The 27,809-nt window shown below is 39.9% G+C and overlaps 1 protein-coding gene across 3 annotated transcripts; it reads left to right on the top strand.

The window, feature by feature from the left end:
- On the top strand, window positions 1-24,239 carry LOC131249155 (steroid 5-alpha-reductase DET2-like). 3 transcript variants are annotated; one of them, XM_058249745.1, is made up of 2 exons: window positions 1-397; window positions 23,168-24,239. In XM_058249745.1, the coding sequence occupies exons 1-2, from the start codon at window positions 59-61 to the stop codon at window positions 23,636-23,638; spliced, it is 810 nt and encodes a 269-aa protein (XP_058105728.1). In that variant the 5' UTR covers window positions 1-58; the 3' UTR covers window positions 23,639-24,239. The 3 variants fall into 3 exon arrangements, with proteins under 3 accessions (XP_058105728.1, XP_058105730.1, XP_058105729.1); XM_058249747.1 differs by lacking the exon at window positions 1-397 and adding an exon at window positions 15,137-15,264; XM_058249746.1 differs by lacking the exon at window positions 1-397 and adding an exon at window positions 15,160-15,489.
- Window positions 24,240-27,809: the final 3,570 nt, after the last annotated feature.

Below are 27,809 nucleotides of genomic sequence, written 5' to 3'. Positions count from 1 at the left end.
GTCATATCTCTGTCCATCCTACTCTTCACGTTCCAAGGAAGAAAGAAAAGAAAGAAGAATGGCAGAAATGTCATTTCTGTTAAACTTTCTCTTCCCGCCACCTCCGTCCGTCTACCTGACGACAATGTCTGTTATCAGCTTCACGTCGTTATCTTACAGTGGTTTCTCAGAGGTGAGGGGCACACACGTTCAGTACTCCAAGTTCTGGAACGCGGCCGAGAAAACGAAGGCATCAACGGTGATGAAGCTGTCCAGCAGGACGGGCATGCTTCTCTTGTATACTCCCTCGTTTCTCGCTGGCCTGGCCTCCTTGGGCCTCTCTTTTGTCGACCAACGGCCGAGATCGATCCTGCTTTGTTCGGCTCTAACCGTTCATTTCCTGAAGAGGGTTCTCGAGGTGAGTCGTCTCGGGATTTTCTACCAAGGCTTGGTAAATCTACTGCCCCATTTCTGGCCCACGGCCATGATGATCAGGACCATTCATCTGAAGTGAATTAGGATAAGGCTTTCTGGACCGTTGTTTCTTGGGGCGCTTTTCGTGGACGACTAGATCTCTGATGAGCGAAAGGTTTTCCACGTGGGTAATCTACGGTTGGAAATCTTAGGTGAACGGTTTGGATCATCGCGTGGTGGGGCAGGAGGTGGGAGTCGATTGGGCGAGCTTGGCTAGCAAACCGACGGTTAAGAGGCCGCTATTCGCGTTACTCACGTGGCAGATGGATTGATATCGCGGGATATGGACCATCCATCCAGTGGGTCCCACCATGAGCCTGAGAAACTAAGGAGGGGATGCGGATTGACTGCAGCCCTAAGCTCTGTGGGATCCACCGTGATGTATTTGTTATATCCCCTCCGTCCATCCGTTTCACCGGATCATTTTTGGGGATGAGCCCAAACAGGAGGTGAATCCAAAGCTCAATTGGACCACACGACAGGAAACAGTCAGGATAAAGACGCCCACCGTTGAAACCTTCCTAGGGCCCACCGTAGTGTTTATACGCCATCGAAACCGTTCGTAACGTGACTCGGCCCTGGCTGATGGGAAAACACAAATATCAGCTTGATCCAAAACTTCTGTGCTACTCCGAGAAGGTTTCAATGGTGGGCGTTCAATCCCCACTGTTTCTTCTGTTGTGGTTCACTTGAACTTTGGATTTGCCTCGTGTGTTTGGGTCCTTCCTATAATGAGTTGAAGGAACGGATGGACGGAGTGGATAATCCATAAATCATGCTGGGGCCCACCTAGATTTTAACGACAGTAAGTTCTGACTTACATATGGTTGATTGGCCATGAACAGTTAGATAAACGTGGTTGGGCCTTTCTTTTTCCTATGTCTCTACACGTGTGACTTACTTGATGAGTTGATTGGCCTGAGTTTTTGGGCTTCGAAGATTTCCCAAATGGCCCACTGGATGAATGGTCCATATCACATGCACGTGCACCAACTGCCGTGGCCATATTCCGTCGCTAGAATAGAATCATTTGGAATGGGCTATAAAAAGTATTGTTTTAGGAGGCTTTTTACCCTTGCGACGTTTGTATAATTAATAAGCATATATTACATATCGGTGCGTGGGGCCCACCGTACAATGCTGCTTTTGGGGAACGCGGATTGCCTGCGACCCCAGGAACTTATTGGGGTTAGGAATGTAGGGCCATCATGTTGTTTTTTAGAAATCCACTCCGTTCATCTGTTTTGTCAGCTCATGTTAGGATATGATATAAAAAACTAGAAAAACCCAAAACTCAGGTAGACCACACGACAGTAAACAGTAGGAATTGAGTGCCCACTTGAAACATTAGTGGGGCTACAGAAGTTCTGAATCAGGCTCATGTTTTTTGGTTTTCAGTTCACTCCAGTGGGAATGGCTTTATGAACGGTTTGGATGGCATGTTAACATCAAGGTGGACCCCACGAATGTTTCAACGGTGGGTGTTCAATCCCCACTATTTCTTGTTTTATAGTCCACTTGAATTTTTTTTTAATTTGGTTCATTCTTTCTTGTCTTGTGCCCTAAAATGAGCTAGCAAGACGGATGGATGTATTTCTCACAAACATCAGTATGGCCCCACCTAGCTTTAAACCTCAGGAAGTTCTTATTGTTCAGAAGAGTTCACTAGGACCCAGCTAATATGGATGATGATACCCAGATCCATAGCTCAACTGGTAGTGACCTAGCAAATATGGATGATGACACCCAGATCCATAGCTCAACTGGTAGACTGAGTTGAGATACTTCGTTTCAACACTTAGGTCTTGGTATTGATCCCTAGTGGGAGTGGCTAACAGTGGAGTGTGTGTACTGACATGGGTGTATACTATTTGTAAAACAACCCCCCCAAAAAAAAATGCACTTACAAACTAGAATGTTTGAGATAGGACAAAAATGACTTAATACAGAGTATAACTTTTACTGGCCATAACTAATGCGGCGGCATTTTTACACCGGGCTCGAGTGGGGTGGCCTGTGGGATGCAGGGGCACGCTTGAGGTAAGCGGCTCCCTGGAACTCATGGATTTTGGGCCCGTGTAAGGCAGGTGGCTCGTGTGAAGCGAAACCCATGGATTTAGGGCCCACGGCTGGGGGGGGGGGGGCAAAACTCATAGATTTATGACCCACGAGGAGGGATCGGTTGAGAACCTAATCCATGGATTTGGGACCTGGGCTATGAGATGAAGAGATTAATTCGCCATGCTCTATCAGTTCGGGCTTTTAGAGCAAGTCGTTAATTGTCCTGCATCAATAACTTTGTGATTGGTTATTAGAATTGTCATTATAAGATACCGTTGGAAAGCTATTTATGAAACTTACAACTTGCTAATAAATGAGACTTAACTGGCTGCATACAATTTGCGAAGAAAAAAAAAAAGTATTTTGAGGGTCATATTCTAATGTGAAATCAAACTTTACTATTTTTAGTAATTAATTCTCTCTAGTCTTTCAAAGAGTCTAGTCCCATCTAAAAATCACTTGTTTGTGTTATCTAATAGTGGTTAACGAGTTTGAGTTAGTTTAGATGTCTCTATTATTTTAGTAAGTTTACCTTTTCAGGTGGAATTAGGAGTCTATGCTCATATAATTCATAACAAGTGCATTGTAGAGAACAAGTTCATAATTATCATTTTTGTTCAAGTTTTAGAGAATTTTTTTTTCCTTGTGAATTTAAGGCTTGTCGTAGGGAAGAAGATGGTGATATTTCCCTTTTCTTTTCTACACGTTCTTGCTACGTGAGTTGGTGTTAGAGTAAGGTTTTCCTTAGTTCAGTGTCCTACTAATAATAGATTTGGCTGAACAATCCTACGGATTGTGCTTTAGGGAATCAAGCAATGATAAGGGCGGCTTTTGAGACCTTTCAATGAGAAAACTAATGATAAATGCAAGAGATGCAAGTGATGATTGCTCGGTTTATTACGGTTGACAAGTTTTAAGTCAGTTTGGACATCTTTAATATTTTTATGAAGTTTATTATTACAGGTTGAATTAGGAGTTGAGGTTATATAAGTCATGTCAGGTGAGTTGTAAAAACCAAGTTCACAATTACCAATTTTTTTCAAGTTCATGAGGTTTTTCTTTCTTTCTTTCTTTCTTTCTTTCTTTAAAATATAAAATAAAAAAATCTTGTGGATTGAAGACTTATTGCAAGGGAGAAGGCTATGACCTTTCCTTTTCTCCATGCTCCCACTACAGAAGTTGGAGTTAGAGAGGTTTTTCCGTGCTTCGTTGGCTTCCAACAACAGATCAAATACAATCCTATCGATAGTTCATGGTATAGCTATACGAGACCAGGTTTTGATGCAATCCGTTTGGATTCTTTAATGAGACTGTCGAGTTGGTGATCAAAGTGGAGACAACTAGAGCAGCCTGTTGTGAAAAGGCGAGTAGTAGGGAGGGCCATCACTCCCAAACCATCACAGGCTACGATGCAGGTCAGGCCAAGCAACAAGGAAGAGAGACCAATACAAGAATTCATCCAGGAAGCCGTATGCTCTACCCAAACTGTTCAGTAATACCATATGGTTAGCCTGAGTATTAATCCAATCAATGTCTCCCAAAGATAGATGGTTGACTGGGTACTAACTTGGGGGAAGTGGATGATGATCAGCCAGTTCCCAAAGAAGAGAGATGGAAATCTCCATGATAGGGGTGAAGAGGAGTGGATTTGCGAAGATCAAGGAGTGTGTCTTGTCCTAAAGAAGATGATGTTCACCCCATACTAGATACAACAAAAACCTATGTCCGAAGCAGGTTGAAGATGGTAGCTAAGGTTCAAAAGAGAAGATGAGATATTTTATTTTTGGTCGGGGTTCCCTTAACTCACCTCGGAGCCTATCCTCAACCCCTTAACTAGGACTTGAGGCATCTTATATATCCTTTTCACTGGATGTTCTCAATTGGCAAAGCCTCAAAGTGGATATTTATTCTTGTTAATCCTAGAAATTTCCTTAGCTATTAACATAATCTATCCAAAGCAGGACAAGAACCTAAAGCCACACAATATCTTTAGTGCCCCATGCAAGGTTAACTAGAAGATTTGTGATGTGATCATATAAGAGGCAGAAGTAAGAATATCATCTTTGAGGCCTTGAGTGATAAGTTGTAGTTAAACACTTGAGGTCTTGGTATTGATCCTTAGCGGGGGTGGCTAACATGGAGTGTGTGTACTGACATGGGTGTGTACTAACAAGCTAACCCAAAAAAAAAAAGAGTTGTAGTTAAAGATATATATTTTATTCTAGTCGGAGTTCCCTTAATTGACCTTGTGGAATGTCCTCCGGCCCCTCGGCTAATTCTTAGGGCATCTTCGAATATCCTTTACATTGATTGTTCTCAATTGGCAAAGCTCCGTGGTGGATATTTATTGTCATTAATCTTAGGCATTTCCTTAGCTATAACCAATGATTTAAATATCATTATCGAAGCATGTATCACACCCAAATCTTCAAGGGGGAAAAAAGCATGTATCACACCCTTGGGATACAAAACATATTGATATCACATGGGAAATATTGCATGTATCGTGAAAAGTATCGCTAATTTTAGGAAGCATTGGGAAATTGATTTAATTTTTCAATGAAACTTCAGGGAATGTTAAAAAAGACATTATTACTTATTTAGAAACCAAAAATTACAAGGAAAAAAAAAAAAACAAGTACGCGTAAGAAGTTTGCTTTGCATAGAGTTCTAAACTATGCATTGTCTGCCAAAAGTGATGCAATTTTATCGAAAATTAATTTATATCATTTAAGAACAATAAATAATATCATCTTGAATTTTTTTTTCATAATTTTTAAATTATTTTAAATATAAATATTTATATAAAAATGTAAAAATCACTAATATTTCTATAATTTGTTTGATTTATTAGCACATTGAATGTATTAATTAGTTGCACTAAATTTATATGGTGCATTTATTTTAAAAATATATTCTAAAATAATTTTGGAAACTATTAAAAGTGGGATGATTAGAACCTAATTTAACATTTATATCAAATTTATTTTCATCAATGAATGAATGATTGAGGGTTATAAATTAGTGATGGAAAACAAGGAAAATATTCAAAGAATACTATATTAAATTCGAAATATATTGATTGATGCGTTCTTGTACTAGTAGGTTGATATGTTTCAATACTATGCCCATATCTTATTATACACATTTTTATGGTATCACCTGATGAATTTCACATGATGCATTCTCAATACGATACGCTTTGATATTTTTTGGTGACTCCTTTTTTTATAGCTGCAACAAAATCGGTTTTCATTCTCTCGTTATGTAGACTTTGGTTTCATTGTCATGTTAATTTCTTTTCATTTTCAGGTTATACATGTATTTGGTTTTCTGGTGCTCTTTCATTTTGGGTTGTCATTGATGATAATCATCATCTTAGGCATATCCCAGTTATGTGAGGTTGCATTTCATGGTAGCTTGGTAGAAGTTCGACAATTGGCTGTCCACCGGCTTCTACACAATTGGCTGACTGGCTGGTGCAATTGCTAGCCGGTGGAGTTTACAAATGCATTTAAACAAGTTATTGAAGAATTAGTTGCATTAGTAATTAAAAGACATTTTCGTGTTTTCCAGCTTACATGTTGCAGGGTTATTTGGCATATACTTAGTATGTTTCTGCATCTGCATGCATTGATGATCAAAAAACATCTTATAAAAAATTGAGAACAGCTGCAATGCACCCAAGGATCATAGAGAGTTTGCGTGCGTATTCTCACCCACCATCTAAAGACGGTGGGAATCCATATGCATTTCAAAAAGTTGACTTTCATTAGTCTCATTTTGAAATGTGTGTTAAGATTCCCACTACAATAGTTGTTTGTGGGAGGAATTTGCACGACTCTCTGCGTACATTGAACATGCCCAATCTATTACCTAAAGGAATATTGTCTTTCTATTGATTTGTTGGATTCAATGAAAATGATTCAATGGAGTCATCTTTACTAGAACTCCAATACAACTTACTTTCTGCCGCGTGCATGGCATGGTCAACAGATCAGGGCTAGCCATCGTGGATGGCCTATGGTCTGAAAACCACAACAACAGAACAATCCTAGCCATCTAATTGGTAGCCTTCAAATGGACGGTGAATGGTGAAATTGGTTGAAAGTTGACATTTCAACTTTAGAATGGTGGGTGTTTGACCATTCAGTTTTTGAACTGTGGGAATCCACCATTTGGGTTAACACAAGGGACGGTCTTAATCCATCGTATTCATTCTTTAACTCTCAAAGATGTTCCAACACCATATCTTGCTTCTCTGGTCAACTCTAAAAGCCTAGCCCTTAAAACCTCCCATTTGCCTTAAGATGATGTTAATTTTACATATTTTTCATTTTATTTAAGCAACAATGGAAATGTTCAAAGATCGAATTTTCAAACAGTAGCATTGTAAGTGGAGTATGCGACCTTATTGTATTGTGAGGGTGCAATCAAGTCACTATTTCACCAACTCATGAAAGGGGAGATATTATAGACAATTCAGACCTTCAAACAAGGAATTAAAGAAATGATAATCATCAAGATGAGTATGAGAAGAAAGTCGGAGACTTGGATAATGTTTGAATTTTATAATATTTGGTGCAAAGAAACACACCCATAAGCAAAAGTTTACATTTTAAGCCATTTTTTTTTTCCACATAACCAAAGAATAAGTAGGGATTGCTTGTCTCATTCTCATATCAATCTTTAGTGCCATAATGCAAGATCACAGGATAGATTTTTCTACTTTATATTTCATTGGTTGTGAGTGAAGCAGTCAGAAGCTGTCTTTGGTTATTGAGATTGGAAAGTGGTTATTGAGGACGGTGGGAGGAAGACCAAGTACGTAGTTGTGTGGAAATTCCCTTCACCTGGTATGTTCAAAACTCAATTTCAACAGAAGTTCTATCAGTAACCCACGTCCTTGTTGGAGACTAATCAGGTTCCTACTAAGATGTAGTAAAGTTAGTTTAGGACTCTTTTCTCTTGTTAATAATTGTGTTAGACAACCTCTTAATCTTTCTTGTAAAGTGGTTGTGCTACACACAACCTCTCCTTTCAATGCACATATATCTCCTCCTCCCTCAAGGAAATTAAATAATAATAAATTGAGCAAGACAACCTAGGAATTGAGTGAGGAAACCTAGGAATTGAGCGAGGGAAGCTAAAAATTCAGCAAAGCAAGCTAAAAATTGAGCGAGGGAACTTAGGAATTGAGCGAGAGAAGCTAAAATTTGAGCGAGGCAACCTAGGAATTGAGCAAGGAAAGCTACAAATTCAGTGAGGCAAGCTAAAAATTGATCGAGAGAACCTAGGAATTAAGTAAGGGAAGTTAGAAATTCAGCGAGGGACGCTAGAAATTGAATGAACGAGGGAACATAGGATTTAAGTGAGGCAACCTACAAATTGAACGAGGCAACCTACGAATTGAGCGAGGGAAGCTAGAAATTGAGCGAGGGAAGTTAGAAATTGAGTGAAGCAACATAGAAATTCAGCGACGAAACTTAGGAATTGATCGAGGGAAGTTAGAAATTGAGCGAGGCAACCTAGAAATTGAGCAAGGGAAGCTAGAAATTCAGCGAGGCAACCTAAGAATTGAGCGAGGGAAGCTAGAAATTGAGCGAGGAAACCTAGGATTTGAGCGAGGCAACCTATGAACTGAGCGAGGGAAATTAGAAATTAAGAGAGGGAAGCTAGAATTTGAGCAAGAGAACCTAAAAATTCAGTGAGGCAACCTATAAATTGAGCGAGGCAACATAGAAATTCAGCGAGGAAACCTAGGAATTGAGCGAGGGAAGCTAGAAATTGAGTGAGGGAACCTAGAAATTAAGCAAGGGAACCTGGGATTTGAGCGAGGCAACCTAAGAATTGAGCGAGGCAACTTAGGAATTAAGTGAGGCAACGTAGAAATTCAGCGAGGAAACCTCGGAATTGAGCGAGTGAAGCTAGAAATTGAGAGAGGGAACCTAGAAATTAAGTGAGGCAACCTAGGATTTAAGCAAGGCAACCTAAGAATTGAGCGAGGCAACTTTGAGCGAGGGAACCTAGAAATTCAGCTAGGTAATGTAGAAATTCAGCGATGGAACCTAGGAATTGCCCGAGGCAACATAGAAATTGAGTGAGGCAACCTAGAAATTGAGTGAACGAATATAGAAATTGAGCAAGACAACTTAGAAATTGCACGACGAAACCTAAAAATTGAGCGAGGCAACCTAAAAATTGCGTGATGCAACGTAGAAATTGAGCAAGGCAACCTATAGAAATTCAGTGAAGCAACCTAGAAATTCAGTGAGGTAACCTAGAATTTGAGCAAGGCAACCTAGAAATTCAGCGAAGCAACCTAGAAATTACGCGAGGTAACGTAGAAATTGAATGAGGCAACCTCGAAATTGAGCGACGGAACCTAGAAATTCAGCGAGGCAATATAAAATTTAAGCGAGGCAATCTAGAATTTGAGTGAGTGAAACTAGAAATTTAGCGAGGCAACCTAGCAATTCAGTGAGACAACTTAAACATTGAGCGAGGGAACCTAAGAATTCAGCGAGGTGACCTAGAAATTCAGCGAGGCGACCTAGCAATTAAGCGAGGCAAACTAAAAATTAAGCAAAGCAAATAAGAAATTAGGCGAGGCAAGGTGAAAATTGACCAAGGCAAGATAAAAATTGAGCAAGTCAAGTTGGAAATTGAGCGAGGCAACCTAAAAATTGAGCAAAGGAAACATGAATTTGAGCAAGGCAAGCTTGAAATTGGGTGAGGCTAACTTGAAATTCAACGAGGCGAACATGAAATTCAACGAGGCTAACATGAATTGGAATGAACTTTAAATGTAATTTAACTAGCCTAACAATTTGCTCTTTGGTGAATTTGACCGAGTAATTAATGAAATTGAACGAGCTTTACATGAAATTCTCTTTGGTGAATTTGACCGAGCAATTAATGAAATTGACCAAGCGGTTCATAAAATTTTCCGTTACATTACATGAATCCATGGAAGTTCCCCATCATATTTTTATGATATCTCTGTCAAATTTATGAATTGCTCGGGAAATTTCACCAATCATGAACCTAGAAGTAGGTTAAATGGACCAAAACCTCTCGCAAATTGGATTTACAGTTTGCTTAGTACGCTCTTATAGTACTGAGTTAATTGAGTTGGGCCCACCTTGAATGTATGTGGACTATCCACGACGTTCATCCGTTTTTCCATCTAAAGTAAGGGTTTCAGCCCAAAATGGTGGCATATCGAAATATCAAGTGGATCATACCATAGGAAACAATGTTTCCATCGTAAAAACCTTGTTATGCCCCCATAATGATGTTTTATTTGTAATCCATAATGTTCATAGGATGATTTTTACATGGATGAACCGAAAACCAAGATGCGAGCTTCATCCAGCAGTTTAATGGCCCACAAAAAATTTACCGAGATGGACTTTGCCCTCAATTTATAGGTTGCCTCACTCAATTTCTAGCTTCCCTCGCTCAATTTTTAGCATGCCTCATTCAATTCCTAGGTTGTCTCGCTCAACTTCTAGCTTCCCTCGCTCAATTTCTAGCTTCACTCGCTCAATTCCTAGGTTGCCTCGCTTAATTTGTATGTTGCCTCACTCAATTCCTAGCTTTCCTCGCTCAATTCCTAGGTTGTCGTGCTCAAATCCTATGTTCCCTCGCTTAATTTTTAGCTTCCCTCACTTAATTTCTAGCTTCCCTCACTCAATTCCTAGGTTGCCTCGCTTAATTCTTAGGTTCTCTTGCTCAATTTTTAGCTTGCCTCGCTGAATTTCTAGCTTCCCTCGCTCAATTCTTAGGTTGCCTATCTCAATTCATAGGTTCCCTCGCTCAAATTCTAGCTTCTCTCGCTCAATTCCTAGGTTGCCTCGCTCAATTTCTAGGTTCCCTCGCTCAATTTTTAACTTGCTTCGTTGAATTTCTAGCTTCCCTCTCTCAATTCCTAGGTTCCCTCGCTCAATTCCTAGGTTGCCTTACTCAATTCCTACGTTGTCTCGCTCAATTGTGAGGTTCCCTCGCTTAATTTTTAGCTTGCTTCATTTAATTCCTAAGTTGCCTCACTCATTTCCTAGGAGTGTGTGGTCCTGATTTTGGATAAGATTTTAGATGCACCTTTGGCTGGGGTATGACCCTTTTGGATTGTTCTAAGCTTTAAAATAATAGTCAATATGCCACATGGCTTAGTCCAATTCGTAGTATGCTTGGAATACTTTTATTTTAGTAATTTTTTAAGTCTATTGCAAACTAATCGAATAGGTTAAGTTGTTGTGCCAATTTGAACTTAACATTTTGTTAGAAGGCTGCTTTCACCGTACTGGTTTTGGTTGCACTGACTTTTAGCTGGTTATATTGGAATCTGAGTTATCTCACAGGTGGATGGTTGCTTATGCCCAACTACTGGCTGTTCTAACTTTAGGCAAAGACATAGTTTATAACTACCACTAATTAAAAAGCATACTTTAACTAGTACTAAAATATATACTTTGCGTGTTGTTGCTCTCATTATTAGTAAATCTTATGTTTTCTTATCTTTCATTTATACAATTTGTATCCGTGATCAGCTGGGTTTTCTTATTCTATTTGTTTAGTTGAATGAGTATGCCTGGCTTGCCATCAATTCCTTTCTTTGGTGTCTCACATGGTTAGTTGGTTTCGCTGAAGTGCCTTAGGAGTTGTTTGAATGTGTGGAACTCCTCACTTAAGTTCAATGGAATCTGAGTTTTTAAAATGAGAGTGTCATGGATAGAGAAGTCTCTTCTTCTTCTTCTTCTTCTTCATATTCTTTTTCGATTCCTAGTATTGGCCATGCCATGAGAATTTAGTGGTTTCTGACGTTCTGTATACTTTTAAACAGGGCGATTGTTGAATCAGTTGATTTTTGGATCAAGGCCAAATAAGGAATGGTTTACATGAGGGATGGGATGGATTTCATGCATGTTAAATCATTTAAACATCATATGAGAATGTTGGATCATTTTTCATTTTCTTCTCTAAGAAATTGATCACTTCTTGTTCTTTGCCTCTCTAATTGATTTCTCTTACATGAATGATTGTTCAATATGTGTTTAGATTCATAGGTGATTCGGTAAATGATGCATGTGAAATTTGCCTTATTGTATTTGATGCCCAAATGCAAGAAGAATGCATCATGATGCATGATTTTGAAAGAAAAGATTTACAAATTCATGTTGTTTTCATCTTGCATTAGAAAAATGCTATTCAAATTGCAACCACCACTTTTCATATTGCAGTAGAAAAATGCTACTTGAATTAACTTAATGTGGATGGAGCATGGCTCAAAAAGCCACATCCTACAACCGGGTCCACCCGGTCGACCCTGAGTCACTGTCCCAATGTCTTGTCCCAATATCAGGGTCGGCTGTCAGATCGCTACGGTGACTATGGCTACGGTTATAATTCGTAGCCATAGAGTGATAAAATCCCTACCTATACGCCAACTAACTTAAATAGCAAGGGTACTTTCATCCTCAAATTTGCTGTCTACACGTGCTAGTCTAAGTTGGTCACTTATGTTTGTATTTCTTCATAAAAACCGTTGGATAAAAGGTTTTGTCTACGGTGGTAAATTTCTCAATCCGCTTCCATTCAACATCTCATCTGTGGGGGGACCCACATCCTCAAAATAAGCCTTATCCGCTCATCAGGCCGGCCACACTAGTATGATGTAAATCATCCATGTTAAATGGCAAATTTGACTGGGATTGTCTTTGTGGCAAAACCGGTGTGGCCCACTTGCCTCACTGCTCGGATTCTCCACATCCATGATAGCCTGGCTTACAAGCGAGCACGCGTGTAGAGTCTTTACGTTCAGCTACATTTCGCTAGTTACCTACTAGGGCTACTTTTGCAGGCCGAGAGCCACGTATGTGGGACTTTCATGAGATCCAGACCGTAGATCAGGTACACTGTCTAATCTTAACCATCGATCTAAAAAATCATGATAATGGCCACACCATGATAAACATTTGGAATAGAACGCCTACCCTTAGTTTTGAGTAGGACCCACCGTTGTATTTATATGACATCCAATCCGTTCGTCTGATGTCCTCCTCAGGATGAAAGAATTACCGAAAATTCACCGTATTCCAGAACATGTGGGCCACACCACGTGAATTTTGATGTTTTAGGTAGAATTTTCATGGATGGCCCACCTAATTGTCGAATCATCCTAATTTTTCTAATTCCAAGCCAAACAAGGGTGCTCTTCGTTATGGACGGCGAAGATTTCATGTATGCTATAATCCGATGCGTGAGAAGCGCAAGCGTTTTCCTCGTCATATAGGCTTTCAAAGCCTACACGCATTTTCCAGACCCAATCACACACGCAAAACGTGGCAATAAAAGAAGACGGATTAGCCACTGACTGGTTGAGTAGCGAGACTCGCCACTGAAGTGACGTCACCAAGTTCTGTGGGTCCCACAATGATGTAGGTGTTGTATCCACACCGTCCATCCATTTGTATAGATCATTTCAGGGCATTATCTAAAGAATGAGGTAGATCCAAAGCTGTGTAGTAGACCCACCACAGAAAAAAGTAGAGAGAGTGACAACCACCGTTGAAACCTTCCTAAAGTCCACTGCGATGTTTATTTGAGATCCACCCTGTTCTAAGTAACCCAGACATTAAAAAAGGTAAAACACAAATATCAGCTTGATGATAAACTTGGGCGTCAATCTCTCATGCTTCTTGGACGCCGATTTCCTCGAAAGCCTTTCGCATGAAGATCTTACCTTGTGAACTTAGGTGGGGCCTGCTGTGATGTTTGTTAGGAATCCACTTCATTCATCCGTTTTGTGAGCTAATATTATGATATTTGACCAAAATTGAACAGGATCCAGTACTCAAGTGAGCCATGCTAAAGGAAAAGGTAGTTAGGGAATTCCTACCGTTGAAACTTTCTTGGGTTCGACAGCAATGTTTACATGCCATCCATACCGTTGATAACATCATTCCTACTGGATGAACTGAAAACATAAATATTAGCATGATTCAAAATTTCTGTAGCCCCACTAATATTTCAACTGTGGACGTACAAATATCACGTTTTCGGCCCACGTGAGAATTGTATAGGGTTCATTTTTATCCTTATGTCCTAAATTGAACTCACAAAATGTATGGACGGTGAGGATTTATCACAAACATTCCAGTGGGCCCCACCTGCGTTCCCAGGGCAGGAACTTCCTCCGAAAGGCTTTAGCCAGAAATCCGCGTCCCTTCTTCTTTGGTTCATGTCATAAAATGGTCTCTCATGGTGTGGATACGAAACATAGATCATGGTGGGCCTTATCGAACTTGATGACGTCACTTCAGCAGCGAGTCTCGCTACTCAACCCGTTAGTTGCTAATATCCGCGTAAGGACAACCTTGGTGGCAAATGTCGCGGTTGTGATTTCTTGACGGTTGGGATAATCGACACTACGAGGGAATGGATTGGTTACTCCCCCTGACACCAGCCAATGGCTGGTGGTTGGTGCTATGTGGGCCACACCATGATGTATATTTTTCATCCATACCATCCATCTGTTTTTACAGATCATTTTACAGTATAAGTCCAAAAATGAGCTATATCCAAATCTCAAGTGGACCACATTACAGGAAACAGTGTTGAATGAGGGTCGACTATTAAAAACATTTAGGGGGCATAAAAGTTTTGGATCAAGCTGATATTTGTTTTTTCTCTTCATCTGGCCTGTATGACCTAATCAATAGATTGGATGTCAAATAAACAGTATAGTGGGCCATAGGAGGATTTTAATGGTTGATATTCAATCACTATTGTTTTCATGTTGTGTGGTTCAAATGAGATTTATATCCCTCTCATTTTTGGGATCAAGCAATAAAATGATCTTTAAAAATGGATGAACAGAATGGATGAAACACATACATCATAGTGGGGCCCACAGATCACTAAACACCAGCCATGGAGCTGGTGTGAGGGGGAGTAGCCAATCCCCCTCACACCATCCAATGGCTGGTGGTTGGTGCAATGTGGGCCACACCATGATGTATGTTTTTCATCCATGCCATACATCTGTTTTTACATATCATTTTACGGTATAAGTCCAAAAATGAGCTATATCCAAATCTCAAGTGGACCACATTACAGGAAACAGTGTTGAATGAGGGTCGACCATTAAAAACATTTTGGGGGCCATAAAAGTTTTGGATCAAGCTGATATTTGTTTTTTCTCTTCATCTGGGCCTGTATGACCTAATCAATAGATTGGATGTCAAATAAACAGTATGGTGGGCCATAGGAGGATTTTAATGGTTGATATCCAATCACTACTGTTTTCATGTGGTGTGGTTCAAATGAGATTTATATCCCTCTCATTTTTGGGATCAAGCAATAAAATGATCTTTAAAAATGGATGAAACACATACATCATGGTGGGGCCCACAGATCACCGAACACCAGCCACGGTGCTGGTGTCAGGGGGAGTAGCCAATCCGTTTCCCACTTATGACAGCCTAGGTGGCAAGGGTACCCGCGTGTCCAGTTTCTAGTGGACGAGGATTGTGTAGTGACCCCAACACCACGTAGCTTTGGTTTTAGTCATATCTCTGTCCATCCTTCTCTTCACATCCCAAGGAAGGAAGAAAAGAAAGAAAAGAAAGAAGAATGGCAGAAATGTCATTTCTATTAAATTTTCTCTTCCCGCCACCTCCGTCCGTCTACCTGACGGCAATGTCTGTTATCAGCTTCACGTCGTTGTCTTACAGTGGTTTCTCAGAGGTGAGGGGCACACACGTTCAGTACTCCAAGTTCTGGAACACGGCCCAGAAAAAGAATGCATCGACGGTGATGAAGCTGTCCAGCAGGACGGGCATGCTTCTCTTGTATACTCCCGCGTTTCTCGCTGGCCTGGCCTCCTTGGGCCTCTCCTTTGTCGACCAACGGCCGAGATCGATCCTGCTTTGTTCGGCTCTAACCGTTCATTTCCTGAAGAGGGTTCTCGAGGTGAGTCGACTCGGTTGTGGGGATTTTCTACTAAGGCGTGGTAAATCTACTGCCCCATTTCTGGCCCACGGCCATGATGATCAGGACCATTCATCTGAAGTGAATTAGGATAAGGCTTTCTGGACCGTTGTTTCTTGGGGCGCTTTTCGTGGACGACTAGATCTCTGATGAGCGAAAGGTTTTCCACGTGGGTAATCTACGGTTGGAAATCTTAGGTGAACGGTTTGGATCATCGCGTGGTGGGGCAGGAGGTGGGAGTGGATTGGGCGAGCTTGGCTAGCAAACCGACGGTTAAGAGGCTGCTATTCGCGTCACTCACGTGGCAGATGGATTGATATCGCGGGATATGGACCATCCATCCAGTAGGACCCACCATGAGCCTGATGAACTAAGGAGGGGATGCTGATTGACTGCAGCCCTAAGCTCTGTGGGACCCACCGTTATCTATTTGTTATATCCCCTCCGTCCATCCGTTTCACCGGATCATTTTTGGGGATAAACCGAAACATGAGGTGAATCCAAAGCTCAATTGGACCACACGACAGGAAACAGTTACGATAACGACGCCCACCGTTGAAACCTTCCTAGGGCCCACCGTAGTGTTTATACGCCATCGAAACCGTTCGTAACGTGACTCGGCCCTGGCTGATGGGAAAACACAAATATCAGCTTGATCCAAAACTTCTGTGCTACTCCAAGAAGGTTTCAACGGTGGGCGTTCAATCCCCACTGTTTCTTGTGTTGTGGTTCACTTGAACTTTGCATCTGCCTCGTGTGTTTGGGTCCTTCCTATAATGAGTTGAAGAAACCGATGGACGGAGTGGATTATCCATAAATCATGCTGGGCCCCACCAAGATTTTAACCACAGTAAGTTCTGACTAACTTAGATAAACGTGGTTGGGCCTTTCTTTTTCCTATGTCTCTACACGTGTGACTTACTTGATGAGTTGATTGGCCTGAGTTTTTGGGCTTCGAAGATTTCCCAAATGGCCCACTGGATGAATGGCCCTTATCACATGCACGTGCACCAACTGCCGTGGCCATATTCCGTCGCTAGAATAGAATCATTTGGAATGGGCTATAAAAAGTATTGTTTTAGGAGGCTTTTTACCCTTGCGACGTTTGTATAATTAATAAGCATATATTACATATCGGTGCGTGGGGCCCACCGTACAATGCTGCTTTTGGGGAACGCGGATTGCCTGCGACCCCAACAGCAGGAACTTCTTGGGGTTAGGAATGTAGGGCCATCATGTTGTTTTTTAGAAATCCACTCCGTTCATCTGTTTTGTCAGCTCATGTTAGGATATGATATAAAAAACTAGAAAAATCCAAAACTCAGGTAGACCACACGACAGTAAACAGTAGGAATTGAGTGCCCACTTGAAACATTAGTGGGGCTACAGAAGTTCTGAATCAGGCTCATGTTTTTGTGTTTTCAGTTCACCCCAGTGGGAATGGCTTTATGAACGGTTTGGATGGCACCTAAACATCAAGGTGGACCCGAGGAATGTTTCAACAGTGGGTGTTCAATCCCCACTATTTCTTGTTGTATAGTCCACTTGAATTTTTTTTAGTTGCTTCATTCTTTCTTGTCTTGTGCCCTAAAATGAGCTAGCAAGACGGATGGATGTATTTCTCACAAACATCATTATGGCCCCACCTAGCTTTAAACCACAGGAAGTTCTTATGTTTTTTAATATTACTCAGAAGAAGAGTTCACTAGGACCCAGCTAATATGGATGATGACACCCAGATCCATAGCTCAACTGGTAGACTGAGTTGAGATACCTCGCACTGACATGGGTGTATACTATTTGTAAAACAAAGCTAACCCCCATCCCCCCCCCCCCCCCCAAAAAAAAAAAAAAAACTAATATGGAAGACAAGTCCAAATGCAATGCACTTACAAACTAGAATGTTTGAGATAGGACAAAAATGACTTAATACGGAGTATAGCTTTTAATGGCCATAACTAATGCGGGGGCATTTTTACACCGGGCTCTAGTGGGGTGGCCTGTGGGATGCAGGGGCACGCTCGGGGTAGGCGGCTCCCTGGAACTCATGGATTTGGGGCCCGTGTAAGGCAGGTGGCTCGTGTGAAGCGGAACCCATGGATTTAGGGCCCACGGCCGGGGGAGGGGGGGGCGGGGGGGCCAAAACTCATAGATTTATGGCCCACGAGGAGGGATCGGTTGAGAACCTAATCCATGGATTTGGGGCCTGGGCTATGAGATAAAGGGATTAATTCGCCGTGCTCTATCAGTTCGAGCTTTTAGAGCAAGTCGTTAATTGTCCTGCATTAATAACTTTGTGATTGGTTATTAGAATTGTCATTATAAGATACCGTTGGAAAGCTATTTATGAAATTTACAACTTGCTAATAAATGAGACTTAACTGGCTGCATAGAATTTGCGAAGAAAAAAAAAAGTATTTTGAGGGTCATATTCTAATGTGAAATCAAACTTTACTATTTTTAGTAATTCATTCTCTCTAGTCTTTCAAAGAGTCTAGTCCCATCTAAAAATTACTTGTTTGTGTTATCTAATAGTGGTTAACGAGTTTGAGTTAGTTTAGATGTCTCTATTATTTTAGTAAGTTTACCTTTTCAAGTGGAATTAGGAGTCTATGCTCATATAATTCATAACAAGTGCATTGTAGAGAACAAGTTCATAATTATCATTTTTGTTCAAGTTTTAGAGAATTTTTTTTTCCTCGTGAATTTAAGGCTTGTCGTAGGGAAGAAGATGGTGATATTTCCCTTTTCTTTTCTACACGTTCTTGCTACGTGAGTTGGTGTTAGAGTAAGGTTTTCCTTAGTTCAGTGTCCTACTAATAATAGATTTGGCTGAACAATCCTACGGATTGTGCTTTAGGGAATCAAGCAATGATAAGGGCGGCTTTTGAGACCTTTCAATGAGAAAACTAATGATAAATGCAAGAGATGCAAGTGATGATTGCTCGGTTTATTGCGGTTGACAAGTTTTAAGTCAGTTTGGACATCTTTAATATTTTTATGAAGTTTATTATTACAGGTTGAATTAGGAGTTGAGGTTATATAAGTCATGTCAGGTGAGTTGTTAAAACCAAGTTCACAATTACCAATTTTTTTCAAGTTCATGAGGTTTTTCTTTCTCTCTCTCTTTCTTTCTTTCTTTAAAATATAAAATAAAAAAATCTTGGGGATTGAAGACTTATTGCAAGGGAGAAGGCTATGACCTTTCCTTTTCTCCATGCTCCTACTACAGAAGTTGGAGTTAGAGAGGTTTTTCCTTGCTTCGTTGGCTTCCAACAACAGATCAAATACAATCCTATCGATAGTTCATGGTATAGCTATACGAGACCAGGTTTTGATGCAATCCGTTTGGATTCTTTAATGAGACTGTCGAGTTGGTGATCAAAGTGGAGACAACTAGAGCAGCCTGTTGTGAAAAGGCGAGTAGTATGGAGGGCCATCACTCCCAAACCATCACAGGCTACGATGCAGGTCAGGCCAAGCAACAAGGAAGAGAGACCAATACTAGAATTCATCCAGGAAGCCGTATGCTCTACCCAAACTGTTCAGTAATACCATATGGTTAGCCTGAGTATTGATCCAATCAATGTCTCCCAAAGATAGATGGTTGACTGGGTACTAACTTGGGGGAAGTGGATGATGATCAGCCAGTTCCCAAAGAAGAGAGATGGAAATCTCCATGATAGGGGTGAAGAGGAGTGGATTTGCGAAGATCAAGGAGTGTGTCTTGTCCTAAAGAAGTTGATGTTCACCCCATACTAGATACAACAAAAACCTATGTCCGAAGCAGGTTGAAGATGGTAGCTAAGGTTCAAAAGAGAAGATGAGATATTTTATTTTTGGTCGGGGTTCCCTTAACTCACCTCGGAGCCTATCCTCAACCCCTTAACTAGGACTTGAGGCATCTTATATATCCTTTTCACTGGATGTTCTCAATTGGCAAAGCCTCAAAGTGGATATTTATTCTTGTTAATCCTAGGAATTTCCTTAGCTATTAACGTAATCTATCCAAAGCAGGACAAGAACCTAAAGCCACACAATATCTTTAGTGCCCCATGCAAGGTTAACCAGAAGATTTGTGATGTGATCATATAAGAGGCAGAAGTAAGAATATCATCTTTGAGGCCATGAGTGATAAGTTGTAGTTAAACACTTGAGGACTTGGTATCGATCCTTAGCGGGGGTGGCTAACATGGAGTGTGTGTACTGACATGGGTGTGTACTAACAAGGTAACCCCCCCCCCCCCCCCCAAAAAAAAAAAAAGAGTTGTAGTGAAAGATATATATTTTATTCTAGTCGGAGTTCCCTTAATTGACCTTGTGGAATGTCCTCCGGCCCCTCGGCTAATTCTTAGGGCATCTTCGAATATCCTTTACATTGATTGTTCTCAATTGGCAAAGCTCCGTGGTGGATATTTATTGTCATTAATCTTAGCCATTTCCTTAGCTATAACCAATGATTTAAATATCATTATCGAAGCATGTATCACACCCAAATCTTCAAGGGGTAAAAAAGCATGTATCACACCCTTGGGATACAAAACATATCAATATCACATGTATCGCAAAAAGTATCGCTAATTTTAGGAAGCATTGGGAAATTGATTTAATTTTTCAATGAAACTTTAGGGAATGTTAAAAAAGACATTATTACTTATTTAGAAACTAAAAATTACGAGAAAAAAAAAAAAACAAGTACGCGTAAGAAGTTTGCTTTGCATAGAGTTCTAAACTATGCATTGTCTGCCAAAAGTGATGCAATTTTTTCGAAAATTAATTTATATCATTTAAGAACAATAAATAATATCATCTTGAATTTTTATTTTTTCATAATTTTTAAATTATTTTAAATATAAATATTTATATAAAAATGTAAAAATCACTAATATTTCTATAATTTGTTTAATTTATTAGCACATTGAATGTATTAATTAGTTGCACTGGTGCATTTATTTTAAAAATATATTCTAAAATAATTTTGGAAACTATTAAAAGTGGGATGATTAGAACCTAATTTAACATTTATATCAAATTTATTTTAATCAATGAATGAATGATTGAGGGTTATAAATTAGTGATGGAAAACAAGGAAAATATTCAAAGAATACTATATTAAATTCGAAATATATTGATTGATGCGTTCTTGTACTAGTGGGTTGATATGTTTCAATACTATGCCCATATCTTATTATAGACATTTTTATGGTATCACCTGATGAATTTCACATGATGCATTCTCAATACGATACGCTTTGATATTTTTTGGTGACTCCTTTTTTTATAGCTGCAAGAAAATCTGTTTTCAATCGCTCGTTATGTAGACTTTGGTTTCATTGTCATGTTAATTTCTTTTCATTTTCAGGTTATACATGTATTTGGTTTTCTGGTGCTCTTTCATTTTGGGTTGTCATTGATGATAATCATCATCTTAGGCATATCCCAGTTATGTGGGGTTGCATTTCATAGTAGCTTGGCAGAAGTTCGACAATTGGCTGTCCACCAGCTTCTACACAATTGGCTGACTGGCTGGTGCAATTGCTAGCTGGTGGAGTTTACAAATGCATTTAAACAAGTTATTGAAGAATTAGTTGCATTAGTTATTAAAAGACATTTTCGTGTTTTCCAGCTTACATGTTGCAGGGTTATTTGGCATATACTTAGTATGTTTCTGCATCTGCATGCATTGATGATCAAAAAACATCTTATAAAAAAATGAGAACAGCTGCAATGCACCCAAGGATCATAGAGAGTTTGCGTGCGTATTCTCGCCCACCATCTAAAGACGGTGGGAATCCATATGCATTTCAAAAAGTTGACTTTCATTAGTCTCGTTTTGAAATGTGTGTTAAGATTCCCACTACGATAGTTGTTTGTGGGAGGTATTTGCACGACTCTCTGCGTACATTGAACATGCCCAATCTATTACCTAAAGGAATATTGTCTTTCTATTGATTTGTTGGATTCAATGAAAATGATTCAATGGAGTCATCTTTACTAGAACTCCAATACAACTTACTTTCTGCCGCGTGCATGGCATGGTCAACAGATCAGGGCTAGCCATCGTGGATGGCCTATGGTCTGAAAACCACAACAACAGAACAATCCTAGCCATCTAATTGGTAGCCTTCAAATGGACGGTGAATGGTGAAATTGGTTGAAAGTTGACATTTCAACTTTAGAATGGTGGGTGTTTTACCATTCAGTTTCTGAACTGTGGGAATCCACCATTTGGGTTAACACAAGGGACGGTCTTAATCCATCGTATCCATTCTTTAACTCTCAAATATGTTCCAACACCATATATTGCTTTTCTGCTCAACTCTAAAAGCCTAAATAGCCCTTAAAACTCCCATTCGCCTTAAGATTATGTTAATTTTACATATTTTTCATTTAATTGAAGTGACAATGGAAATGTTTGAAGATCGAGTTTTCAAACACTAGCATTGTAAGGGGAGTATGCGACCTTAATGTATTGTGAGGGTGCAATCAAGTCACTATTTCACCAACTCATGAAAGGGGAGATATTATAGACAATTCAGACCTTCAAACAAGGTATTAAAGAAATGATAATCATCAAGATGAGTATGACAAGAAAGTCGGAGACTTGGATAATGTTTGAATTTCATGATATTTGGTGCAACGAAACACACCCATAAGCAAAAGTTCACATTTTAAGCCATTTTTTTTCCACATAACCAAAGAATAAGTAGGGATTGCTTGTCTCATTCTCATATCAATCTTTAGTGCCATAATACAAGATCACAGGATAGATTTTTCTACTTCACTATATATTTCATTGGTTGTGAGTGAAGCAGTCAGAAGCTGTCTTTGGTTATTGACTTACTAAGAGATTGGAAAGTGGTTATTGAGGACGGTGGCAGGAAGACCAAGTAGGTAGTTGTGTGGAAATTCCCTTCACCTGGTATGTTCAAAACTCAATTTCAACAGAAGTTCTATCAGCAACCCACGTCCTTGTTGGAGACTAATCAGGTTCCTACTAAGATGTAGTAAAGTTAGTTTAGGACTCCTCTCTCTTGTTAATAGTTGTGTTAGACAACCTCTTACACTTTCTTGTAAAGTGGTTGTGCTACACACAACCTCTCCTTTCAATGCACATATATCTCCTCCTCCCTCAAGGAAATTAAATAATAATAAATTCAAAAATTTCTCCTCCCTTTTTTCACATGGTATCAGAGCAGTATCGAGGGTGCTTCGAAATTACAAAGTAGTTATCAAGATGCACCCTTGAAATGAAAAATTAGTTATCAAGATGGTCTTCCTCTAGGTATATTGTGAATATTATTGATTTACATGAATATATATTAAAAGTTGAGAGTTGTTTTATAACATGAAAGCCCACAACATGTAGCTGGGATCCAGATTGGCTATCAACTTTCAACCCCACATTAACCTACTACCCCCACCACCATTAACAAAATAAAATGGATGGCTAAAACAATTTTATTTATTTATTCTAGACATCTATTTGTTTTTTACACTGTGGCCACTTAAGGAATAATACAGCATGGTTTCTAGGCCAGAAGATCTAGACATTTGTCCACTAATGGGTTCCATTTTGGCATGTGCTCATATATTCGAATCTTGTAATTTATATGACCATTCAATCGTGAATTTACTTCGTGTAATTGTGGTTTTGTAGGTCTTGTTTGTTCACAAATACAGTGGAGGGATGGATCTCGATTCAGCCATTGTAATCTCCCTCAGCTATTTCCTTGCAACTGTGAATGCAATCTACGCGCAGCATATGACTTTGGGGATGCCCGATCCACCACTCGACTTGGAGTATGCTGGCGTTGTTCTGTTTTTGGTGGGAATTGCTGGTAACTACTACCACCATCTCCTCCTTCAAAAGCTTAGAGGCAGGGATGACAAAGGGTACAAAATCCCCAAGGGGGGCCTCTTTGGCCTAGTGATATGCCCACATTATCTGTTTGAGATTATGGGATTTGTCGGGATTTCATTTATCGCCCAAACGGTGTTTGCATTCGCCTTCACTTTGGGGACTGTTGGGTACTTGACGGGGAGGAGTTATGCCACTAGGAAGTGGTACCTCTCCAAGTTTCCTAACTTCCCTAGAGAGGTGAAAGCTCTCTTTCCTTTTGTTTTCTAAAATGAGGAGTTATAGAGTCTTGATGGAAGGTTTGTAATTAGATTTAGAAAACAAAGGTTTGCTAAGCTCAAACGCGTGTGAAATCCTGCCCATCAACATGCAAGCATTACAGGCCAACATGGTACACATGTGAGTAACCTGAGCCTCCCATCAGGCCAGCCACACTCTTTAGATCTTCTATCTCCAAAAAAGAAGATCTTGGTTGGCGTCTCAACAAGGTACGCTGTCTGGTTTATCTGATCCCCATACCAGATGTGCACAGCATGGTCCTTTGCTATTCCGTATACAGTTTACGAACGGATGGCTAGAAAAGAAATATGTTATAGCCTTTCGCTTATTACATAGTGTGGCAGATCTGAGGAGTGTGTCTGCCTGATTTTGAGCCAGACGATATAATCAGTGTGGCCCACTGATGGAAAGCTTGGATCTCCCACACTTTTGCCATATTGGCACTTTTGTTGGTGTGTGGATGGGCAGGAGCCTATTTTCTTTGCAGCAATTTAGGAAGTAGGGTTCTTTGTAAGTTTAGAAATGCAAATGTTCAATGTAAATTTTGCTTTTGTAATGTGATTAATGCATCTTTCCATGAAATGGTTTAGCATTCTGCCCTAACCAAATGCATTGTGGTTAAATGGTTGGCCTAATCTGTCTAGAAGGTGGCTACGGTCTAAATTTATACAAGAAATTCCCAATTCAAATAGTCTAAATCTATCCAAAAAGTGACCAAAATGGCTATCAACATCCGTAAAACTTGCACCATCATAGTGGGCCCATAACATAAGGATTTTGGACCATTGAACATATGGTGGCACTTATACAAATTAAAGACCAAGATAAGCCATACAATCTCTGGGCTAATTGCTATCTCCATGGATTTTCCTAGGTTGTATTCTTTCAAATTTAACCAAGTCCATGTCCTTTAAAAGTCCTTTCATAAGCTTAATTTACATGGTATTCACCTCCTTATAAAAAGTTATCCCCCTATGAGTAAAGGTATTCAACTACCTACATATTATTGTGTGGTGCCCACCATGTTGTGCTTATGCCATGAAACTTATTAAGTGCTAACATACTAATAAAATGCCTCAAAAATCAAGCTTGCCCATGCCCATCGTGACGAAAATCACTAAGATTATAAAAGTATCTCAATATTATCATGAATTTTTTATTAAATGAGATTGCTACAATAATACGATTAGACCATCATTCACTGTGACCCGATTAAAACCTAACTCGATCCATTAGGGCCTATTTAGAACATTGAGTTAGATGGTATTGAGTTGCAATAGGTGAAATTAACACTATTATTATACAATGATTATATGCCTCAAAAATATCATGAAATTTTGACCATACAATCCAACGGTTGGGATCAAATTCTTCTTTTAGGGAAAACATTACATCGAGTGAAATCAGCGTTTTTATGGACCTGATTTCACAACTAATGTTGGTCACATATGTGCATATACAACTCAACTATCACATGTAAAGGGCGCGTATGAATGGACAACGTAGATGAAACACATGCATTCATGTGGGTCCACAAATGTAGTGGATTTTGGGTTTCCACTGAAAATCCTGTTGTATCTTCTGTTGGGATTGGATGATATGATACAAGGATTAATCTAATAATTTTTATTAATTTTAAACATTCGATGAAATTTACACTTGACCAAATACAATTCCATGGCACCTAATCCCATGTCCTAAATAGGCCCTTACCTACCCTAATTAGAAATGGTGAGTTGCATCACACGTGTTAGTGTGGCGTACATGTAGAGGTTTGATTCAAGAGTGAACTACAAAATCCTGATTAGGAGGTAAGTACATACCTTGGTTTGTCAGTTTGTACCTATAGGGCCCATGTTTTGCAGATCCAAACCGTTGATCAGAAGTAAACCGCAATTGGTGGATGGTGTTGGAAATGTTTATGATTAACGATTCTTAGACCATTCTATCGGAAGCCAAAGTATAAATGGGAAGAACAAAAAAAATAAAAAAAATAAAAAAACAATACTCCAAAATAAAAGCCATGGATAGTAATGATAGAGGATCATATAATTTGGATTTAAAAAAAAAAAAAAAAAATTTAAATTTTTTTTTTTTTTTTTTTTTGAGTTCTCCCTCCATGGGGTGTCCCATCATGTCAACGGTTTGGATTACCCAAACATGATCACAAATTTAAAACACTCATCAATACACTACACGCATTGATGCATCCGGACCTAGTACGTAATTCTTCATTATTCAATCATGACCTGTAAAGCACCCACGTCTCCGACCGGTTAGTTAAGCTGTTAGAGACCAGGCAGCGTGGGTGCTGTATCCAACGTTCTATCCCAGGTTCTCTTATTACGTAATCTTTTATATATATATTGTTATGGGAAGATCCGAGCCTGCTATAGTTCTGAGGACTTGCGTCGTTGTAGTCCGATTGGGCGAAAGATCACCCGAAATAATGAACACTGATGAAGAGAGCAACATCGAAGCACTTGAGCCGAGGGAACAACCTCCGAGCCCAGGGCTCATACTCACGCGAAGAAGGACATCCGTGACGGGAGATCGTCCTTGTCCTCATCTTCATCGTCATCCGGAGAAGAATGTCCCGAGCCAAGACCAGGGAGGAACATCCCAGATGCTAAACTAAGAAACTGCCTTAAGTGGATGTGCCCGCCAACTTCGCCCATTGATACGCTACACGATCCCTGGATTACGCATGATATCTCCACGATCCGAAAATCCTCCTGATTGAGTGAATCGTGCCGAGATTAACAGACTCAGACCATCCGACAATCAGGTATAAATACATCAAGGCCCCATTGCTACAGGGACGCAAGAACTCACACCCTAAACCCCAGCTACACTTCTTAGACCCAGATTCCTAGTCTGACTTTGGCATCGGAGGGTCCCCTGCTCTAGCCAGGGTCTCCTTCAAGGCCAGGCTTAAATGCTCGGAGCTCGACGAAGGGTGAAACAAATTTTTGCATCAACACACACACACACACATATAAAACAAGCATGTGTCCCACATGATGAGTGGATCAATTTTGTCAATTTATTTTAGGGCATGAATAAAAAAATGAAGCAGATTCAAATCTTAGGTAAATCATACCACAAGAAACAATGGTCATTAAATGCCCATGTTAAAAATTTGCTAGGGTCCATTGTAATGTTTACTTACCATCCAAATTGTTGATAAAGTCACGAAGATTTGGATGAAGGGAAAACACAAATATTAGCTTGATCCAGGGGTTCTTGAAACTTATGTGGCTTATAAAGTTTTTAATGCTCAATCACTACTGTTTCTTGTGGTATGGTCCACTGAGTTTAGGATCTACTTCATTTTTAGGCCATGCCCTGAAATAAGCTGAATGAAGAGAGAGAGACAACGTAGATATACAATGCATACATCGGGTGAGCCCCATGGTCAAGGTCCCACTCACATCGCTAGGTCTAAGGTGGCAGCTAAGTCACTCAGGGTGAATCTAAATGTTGTGATATGCCTGCGCAATTTAGTTGCAGTCCATATCCCACAATCTTGGTGGGACTCTTAAACATGGAGCCCACCTTAATGTATGCATTCTATGCTGTCCATCCATTTTGCTGACTTATTTCATGGCATGAGGTAAAAAATGAAATAAATATAAATAACAATTGGAATACAACAAATGGAACAATGGTTATTGAATGCCTACCATTCAAACTTAAAGTTTATTGTAATGTTATTCGCAATCCAACCTATTGATAATGTCAGCTGGGCCTGAACCTGGGTGAAGGGAAAACACATGTCAACTTGATTCAAAACATCAAATGTCTGCAGAATGTTTTTAACTGTCATTCAATATTTTTTCTTGTAGTATGGTCTACCTGAGATTTAGATCTACTTCATTTTTGGATCTATGCCATAAACTGATATGATAAAATGGATAAACGGCTAAGATGTACAAGGCATGCATTGAGATGGGAGCCATGGTCAAGATTCCACCTGCATTGCTGGATCTCAGCCCTGTTCAGGATGACTAGGGGTATCAATGGGCCAGGCCCAGGTCTGAAAAATCAGAATTCAAAACAGTTTAAAATCCAGGTCGAGACATACCCAAGGCCTGCCTGCTGACAGCCCTAATGATTAGGGCTATACACGGGCTAAACCAAGTCACCCTGGCACGACCAA

This window comes from Magnolia sinica, chromosome 6 (assembly GCF_029962835.1).
Source record: "Magnolia sinica isolate HGM2019 chromosome 6, MsV1, whole genome shotgun sequence".
NCBI classification, from domain to species: Eukaryota; Viridiplantae; Streptophyta; class Magnoliopsida; order Magnoliales; family Magnoliaceae; genus Magnolia; species Magnolia sinica.
Note: the sequence above shows the minus strand (reverse complement) of the source record. Positions and strands in the feature narration are given on the sequence as shown.